Source organism: Nerophis lumbriciformis, linkage group LG05, assembly GCF_033978685.3.
Source record: "Nerophis lumbriciformis linkage group LG05, RoL_Nlum_v2.1, whole genome shotgun sequence".
NCBI lineage: Eukaryota > Metazoa > Chordata > Actinopteri > Syngnathiformes > Syngnathidae > Nerophis > Nerophis lumbriciformis.
In genome coordinates this window covers 59,692,833-59,700,988 of record NC_084552.2, presented here as the reverse complement: position 1 = coordinate 59,700,988, position 8,156 = coordinate 59,692,833, and the positions used below count along the sequence as shown (strand labels likewise).

The 8,156-nt window shown below is 36.2% G+C and overlaps 1 protein-coding gene across 1 annotated transcript in view; it reads right to left on the bottom strand.

Moving 5' to 3' along the window:
- Positions 1-346: 346 nt before the first annotated feature.
- LOC133606997 (uncharacterized) overlaps positions 347-8,156 on the bottom strand; it is a 13,845-nt gene continuing 6,035 nt past the window's right edge. Inside the window, exons 5-6 of the mRNA XM_061961501.2 lie at positions 4,557-4,715; positions 347-2,873 (exon numbers count right to left, since the gene is read on the bottom strand). Of these exons, the coding sequence (XP_061817485.2) occupies positions 2,742-2,873; positions 4,557-4,715 (291 nt within the window). The 3' untranslated portion in view covers positions 347-2,741. The remainder of the gene's footprint in view (positions 2,874-4,556; positions 4,716-8,156) is intronic.

Below are 8,156 nucleotides of genomic sequence, written 5' to 3'. Positions count from 1 at the left end.
ACCTCATCGCAGGGCCAACACAGATAGACAGACAACATTCACACACTAGGGCCAATTTTAGTGTTGCCAATCAACCTATCCCCAGGTGCATGTCTTTGGAGGTGGGAGGAAGCCGGAGTAGAACCCACGCAGTCACGGGGAGAACATGCAAACTCCACACAGAAAGATCCCAAGCCTGGGATGGAACCCAGGACTACTCAGGACCTTCGTATTGTGAGGCAGATGCACTAACCCCTCTTTCACCGCGCTGCCCCGGTTATAAATTCAAAGTAACTAAAATAGAATGCAAAAAAAAATATATATATATATATATATATGTAAAATAAACAAAGTGCAAAGCCATAGGCTCACTCAATTTAAAGTTAAGTTAAAGTTAAAGTGCCAATGATTGTCACACACACACTAGGTGTGGCGAAATTATTCTCTGCATTTGACCCATCACCCTTGATCACCCCCTGGGAGGTGAGGGGAGCAGTGAGCAGCAGCGGTGGCCGCGCCCGGGAATCATTTTGGCGATTTAACCCCCAATTCCAACCCTTGATGCTGAGTGTCAAGCAGGGAGGTAATGGGTCCCATTTGTATAGTCTTTGGTATGACTCGGCCGGGGTTTGAACTCACAACCTACCCATCTCAGGGCGGACACTCTAATTTCAGTAAATAACTTAAATTTGGAACGCAGCATCATCGTTTTCACAGCTTTTTGGTTGTTAGAGGTACACACTTGCCAACCTTGAGACCTCCGATTTCGGGAGGTGGGGGGTGGGGGCGTGGTCGGGGGTGGGGCAGGGCGTGGTTGAGGGCGTGGTTAAGAGGGGAGGAGTATATTGACATATATATATATATATATATATATATCTACATCCTGAAAATATGCAAACAAAACTGTGTTTAGATAATTGATACTTCAAACTTGCATAAATAAATCTTAAGGAATATAACATAACTTGGCTTCTGAGAGCTTCAAAATGTAATGAATAAAATGCTAAAGTCTTTGATAAACAAGCAATTATTTTAATAATTAAATATGGTCATTTTAAATGAATTATTAAGATAATTTAAAATTAATTATTTCAAATATGTTTATTTTAATGTATAATTCTAATGCCTGGATGTAATAAGGAGTCAGAAAAAATACAATTAATTTTGTTGTTTTTAGCAAAATATAATAAAAATGTATTTATTTTTTTATTTTTTATTATTAATAAATATATTTATTTGTAGGTAAGATAAACATAATAATACAATTTATCTCTAGACTGGATGATTTATTTCTTGTCACCCAGTTGTCCTCCCGTCGTGAAAAAAGGCTGTCCTCACTCAGGTCCGCATGGAGCTGTAGGGGGCGTGGCCTCCAGCTCCGGCTGAAAATCGGGAGATTTTCGGGAGAATATTTGTCCCGGGAGGTTTTCGGGAGAGGCGCTGGATTTCGGGAGTCTCCCGGAAAATTCGGGAGGGTTGGCAAGTATGGCATAATCGTTTTCACAGCGTTTTGGTCGTTAGAGATAGAGAGTGTTTTAATGTAAAGTTCTCTTTTTTTTTAAAGGCACAAAAGACAGGTCGGGTATTGAGAAACTTACATTTATGAATATAAAACTTATAATGAGGTTGCAAAGGTAAAATTCCTTTTCAAATGTTTGTTCATATAGTGTAAAACCAAATATCACATCTTTAAAACAAAGCACAAATTTGTCAAAAATGAAGCTTTTACTAGACCGCAAATAAGGCAAAATGGCTCATAAAACCTATTGAGTTATTTGTTTATGGCGCCCTCTACCGGAAGAGAGTGTATAACACCACACATTTACACGAGACTAAATGTTTTCCAATCTGAACAAAACAGATTATAGCTTCACTATGAGCTCATTAACCTCTTAAGCCCCAAGCTGTTTGTCTACATGCTTTTTTTACATTTCTCTGCTTATTGGACCCTAATTAGAATAAAAATGATCTTTTAATATGATGTACTTAGTCCGTAAGTGCACAAACGTGTACTTCATGTGTAGTGACATGCACATTTTTATTTTTTGATGTTCTACTCTTCTGACCCCACCAGATAGCAGTATAAGTGTCCATATGTCACCATAAGACCCCGATTCAGTAGTGTACACAATTTTGGAAATAAGAGCTAAAAGGTGCTGTCCACGCATGTGGCCACGAAGGCCTTTAGAGGTTAAGGCAATGAGTCCAACTTTCTTTGTATTCTTTATTCAGCTTCCAATCAAAATGCACAGCTTCAAGCACATATGAACTCACCATCATTGACAACATATCCTGCTCGATTTGATGCAGCGTTTTGGAGTAGGCGGGACGTCGTATTGCTGCCCTCCAGGGAAGGCAGTAGGTTGTATAGTTAACTCCTGATGGGGTAAAATCTCAACCCTGAAACCACACAACCTACTACCTCACCCTGTACGAACACCACCAATCAGCCGTGTTACAACAAAAACAAACAGTAGGTGTAAACAAATACTAACCTGTTTTGAGCTCATCCGAGACACATGATGTCCACTTTTTTAATGATCCATTTCCACAAAAAGTGCAGATGCGTTATAAAAAGCACAGTTCAATATTTCCAGTAGCTTTCATTGGAAGATGGAAAAAGAAAAAACTTGGGACGGTGCAGGAATGAAGGCGCTGCCTTTACGGTCGCTTAAGGAAAGACAGTAAGTTGTATAGTCATCTGACAGCTTGGGAAGTACCCTAAAAACTATACAACCTACTACCTCACCCCAAAGGACAGTTCAAGTCCTCCTCGTGTCCCGCGGCGTGCCGTCCATCTCAGGAGGAAACACATGCACGGTTACAGAAAGAAAGGGAGGGATACAATTGTGCGGGAGTACTTCCTGTGCGCCACGTGCTCGCCGTCTCTTGGCCTGATGGAGACACACAAGAGGTCACACTTTCACTCTGCTCTCGTTTTACACGCACAGAGGTCATGTAAAAAAGTTGCAAATGAGCGCATTAGCACCTGCACAATATCCTCCTGAGAACCAACGTCCTCTGCAGTGGACACTTGGTTTTAATCTATTTCTTTTGTCTGAGTTATAAAGGCTGAAAACAAAGAATAGCAAAACACAAACATCCACTGCAGAGGACATTGGTTCTGAGGAGGATTTTTAGACTTCGACTTCCTTTTTATTTATCTTTACAGCACAGATAAGAACGAAATTCCGTTACATAAGCTCATGGTAGTGCAGGATAAAAAAGCAATAAGGTGCATATATAAATAAATAATATATCAAATTAAAGCTGCAAGCAGCATTGGTCGGGCCCGCGTATTTGGCAGGTGCTAGTCCTAACTGTCCCAATACTTTTGTCCAGTTATAGTCCTAAGTGTCCCAATACTTTTGTGTACTTTTAGTCTGAAGTGTCCCAAGACTTTTGTCTAGTGTACCTACTTTGTCTGCATTGTGTGGGCACGTTGGTGCTTCCTGCTTTTAAGCAGCCATCTTAAAAAAACAGCAGCGCAGCAGCATCAGCGCAGCGGGTATTTGAAGGGTCATAAAATCAAAACCGGAGCAGTTAGAAAAAAAGCGCTTCTGTCATTGTAATCACAAGGGTTCAATCTCTCTCCTGTGTTAGTTTGAAGGCGAAACGACAAACGCGCTCAGAGGAGTTCGTTTTTGAAGGAAGGTGACCGGTTTTTACAAAAAATGTGTTTTGAAGGGGGAATAGCAAACTTCCTGTTGATTTTTGCTGTAGGGTTGTCAATTTATGAAATGTAGGTCTAAGTGAGACCTACATAGAGGTTTTTGTTTCATGTCTCTCCGACCTTCCCAGTGGGAGTTACAGGCAGTTTTGTCATTTTTTTCTTCCGAGGAGCAGGTTTTTTTGCGTTTTATTAAAAAATTGCAGTGGAGCGCAATTTTGAGATTTGGGGTTAGGTTTTTTTTTTAGATCGCAATGTTTGCCAGTCCTGATGTGTGCGTTCAGTTTGGTGAGTTTTGAAGCATGTTAAGGGGGTCAAATTACAGCTCAAAGAGGCAAAAGTGTCTGTTTTTAGTACTTTTTTGTCTTGAAGGGGGAATTGCCAACTTCCTGTTGATTTTTGGCCAAAGATATACAATTATGAAAACTAGGTCTAAGTCAGAGGTTTTTGTTTCATGTCTTTCCGACCTTCCTAGTGGGAGTTACAGGCAGTCTAGTTTTTTTTTTTCCTAGGGGGCGCTAGAGCACAATTTTGATTTTTGCGGTTCGTTTTTTTTATTAAAAGACCATTTTCGCAGGTCTTGATGTGTGGGTCAAATATGGTGAGTTTTGAAGCATGTTAAGTGGGTCAAATTAGTGCTCAAAGAGGCAGCGGAAGAAAAAGAATAAAGAATAAAACCTTACAAATACAATAGGTCCTTATGTCCCATTGCATATACAATGGGCCATGCGGGCCCTAATAAATAAATATATATAAATAAAAAAATAGATTACTGTACAGATAAATATATTGCACTTTTTCGTCCATGTTTATGGATATAAGTTATATTCTTTTTTATTCCAGCGAGTTAATCCATTTTGGGGGAGTTGAAGGGATAATTTAATTATGATGCGTTCAAGAGTCTTACGGCTTGAGGGAAGAAGCTGTTACAGAACCTGCAGGTTCTGCTTCGGAGGCTGCGGAACCTCTTTCTAGAGTCCAGCAGTGAAAACAGTCCTTGGTGGGGGTGGGAGGAGTCTTTGCAGATTTTCTGAGCCCTGGTCAGGCGGCGGCTTTTTGCGATCTCCTGGATAGGAGGAAGAGAAATATTTAATGATTGTCCTCTCGTACACTTGCACATTTACAACACAATAGTGATACTAGTGCTGTTTCTGGGTGACGTTGTGACAGTAAAATTGTATATAGGGATCTTTTTTAAGTTAGTTTAAATTAGGCAAGCGAGTAATAACCTGTGATTAATCCAAATTCAAAAGTGTGATTATTTTTGATTGGCTTGACAGAACTAATTGATACATTGCCGTACTGATGAAAAATATTGTAGAAAAGATGTTGTTGTTCATTATATGTTTGTAAAAAATGGAAATTCACATCATTGCATTACTTTCACAGTCACATTTACAGGAAATGAGTGTGAAATATCTTTACAGCAACTCACTGTAAATGTAGAGCTGTGATTTTACGGTTCATTACGATAAAATTACAACTATGTGCTGTAACTTCACAATTGTCATTTTATTGATAATTACTCTCTCGGTTTAACAACATACCGCCACGTACTGTACAGAGTGTGCAACATAGTTTATGGAACCCCTTAGGACAGTGGTCCCCAACCACCGGGCCGTGGATCCATTGGTACCGGGCCGCACAAGAATAAAAAAATAAAAAAAAATAAAAATATATTTTTTTAATTAAATCAACATAAAAAACACAAGATACACTTACAATTAGTGCACCAACCCAAAAAAACTCCCTCCCCCATTTACACTCATGCACACAAAAGGGTTGTTTCTTTCTGTTATTAATATTCTGGTTCCTACATTATATATCAATATATATCAATACAGTCTGCAGGGATACAGTCCGTAAGCACACATGATTGTATTTTTTTTTATGACAAAAAAATAAATACCCCCCCCCCCCCCCCCCCCCCCCCGCGTTGACCGGTCCGCAGTTACAAAAAGGTTGAGGGCCAGTGCCTTAGGAGATAAGTCCGTTTTGAATTCACAGTATTCTTGTGATATTACTGAAGACTGTGGTTACGCGGTATTTTAATGTGAAACGACAGTTAATTGCTGTGAAATATAAGGTTATTGTAATTTTTTTTTTTTTTACAGTCATTTGTTATGTTACAGTAAATTTTGATTACAGTATTATGACACTTTGCCCACCTGCTCCCAGTGCCACCCACACTGGTTTAAATGTAACTTAGATATTGGCTTTCACTAAGTAAAAGCGCTTTGAGTCACTAGAGAAAAGCGCTATATAAATATCATTCACTTCACTTCACTTATACTTTGAAATAAGTTAATTGCTGTAAAATATAAGGATATCGTAATTTTAATAGTCATTTGTTGTCATGTTATAGTAAATTAGAATGACAGTATTTTATTGTGAAATAAGAGTTAATTGCTGTAAAATATATGGATATTGTAATTTGTATAGTCATTTGTTGTCATGTTACAGTAAATTAGAACGACAGTTTTTTAAAGTGAAATAAGTGTTAGTTGCTGTAAAATATAAGGGTATCGTAATTTGTATAGTCATTTGTTAAGTTAAAGTTAAGTTTAAGTACCAATGGTTGTCACACACACACTAGATGTGGCGAAATTATTCTTTGCATTTGACAGGGAGCATTGTTGTCATGTTACAGTAAATTACTATTACAGTATTTTACTGTGAAATAAGAGTTAATTGCTGTAAAATATAAGGAGATCATAATTTGTATATTAATTTGTTGTCATGTTACAGTAAATTACGATTAGTTTTTTAAAGTGAAATAAGTGTTAGTTGCTGTAAAATATAAGGGTATCGTAATTTGTATAGTCATTTGTTAAGTTAAAGTTAAGTTTAAGTACCAATGATTGTCACACACACACTAGATGTGGCGAAATTATTCTCTGCATTTGACGGGGAGCATTGTTGTCATGTTACAGTAAATTACTATTACAGTATTTTACTGTGAAATAAGAGTTAATTGCTGTAAAATATAAGGAGATCGTAATTTGTATATTAATTTGTTGTCATGTTACAGTAAATTATGATTAGTTTTTTAAAGTGAAATAAGTGTTAGTTGCTGAAAAATATAAGGATACCGTAATTTGTATAGTCATTTGTTGTCACGTTACAGTAAATTACTATTACAGTATTTTACTGTGAAAGAAGAGTTAGTTGCTGTGAAATGTAAGGATATCGTAATTTGTATAGTCATTTGTTGTCACGTTACAGTAAATTACGATTATTTTTAATGTGAAATAAAGGAGTTAGTTGCTGTGTAATACAAGGGTATTGTAAAAAGTTACATTTGAAGGTATCGTAATTTTTCGTCATTTCTTGTAATGTTGCAGTAATTTGTAATTACAGTATTTTAAATAGCAGTTTATTGCTGTGCAATAAAAGGGTATCAATATGTTTTACAGTCATTTGTTGTCGTGTTACGGTAAATTTTGATTACAGTATTTCACTGTGAAATTACAGTTAATTGCTGTGGAATTTGTAAAAAGTGAAGTGGGTTTTGTCATTTTTACAGTCATTTGTTGTCATGTTACAGTAACTTTTGACAACGGTATTTTACGGTGAAATAACAGCAAACTGCTGTGAAATATAAGGGTATCGTAATTTATTTAGTCACTTGTAGTCATGTTACAGTAACTTTTTATCACAATATGTTACTGTGAAATAACACTTCAATGCTGTGAAATATACTGTAAAGGTATTGTAATGTTTTAGTCATTTTTTAGTCAATGTTACATAAAATTTGGAAATATTAAATTAAAATCTATACTGTTAAAATTGATTCACATCCAAATCGCGATAAAATAAAAACATTAAAAAAAATAAAAATATATATATATATATATATATATGTATATATATATATATATACACCGTATTTTTCGGAGCATAAGTCGCACCGGAGTATAAGTCGCACCTGCCGAAAATGCATAATAAAGAAGGAAAAAAACATATATAAGTCGCATTTTTTGGGGAAATTTATTTGATAAAACCCAACACAAATAATTAACATTTGAAAGGCAATTTAAAATAAATAAAGAATAGTGAACAACAGGCTGAATAAGTCTACGTTATATGAGGCATAAATAACCAACTGGTATGTTAACATAACATATTATGGTAAGAGTCATTTAAATAACTATAACATATAGAACATGCTATACGTTTACCAAACAATCTGTCACTCCTAATCGCTAAATCCCATGAAATCTTATACGTCTAGTCTCTTACGTCAATGAGCTAAATAATATTATTTGATATTTTACGGTAATGTGTTAATAATTTCACACATAAGTCGCTCCTGAGTATAAGTCGCACCCCCGGCCAAACTATGAAAGAAACTGCAACTTATAATCCGAAAAATACGCTATATATATATATATATATATATATATATATATATATATATATATATAAATAATTGAGAATTAATTTGTGGCCATCTCCATGCAACCAGAAAAAAGCTTTTCGAACCTGGAAGCTGTTTTGAAAAAGT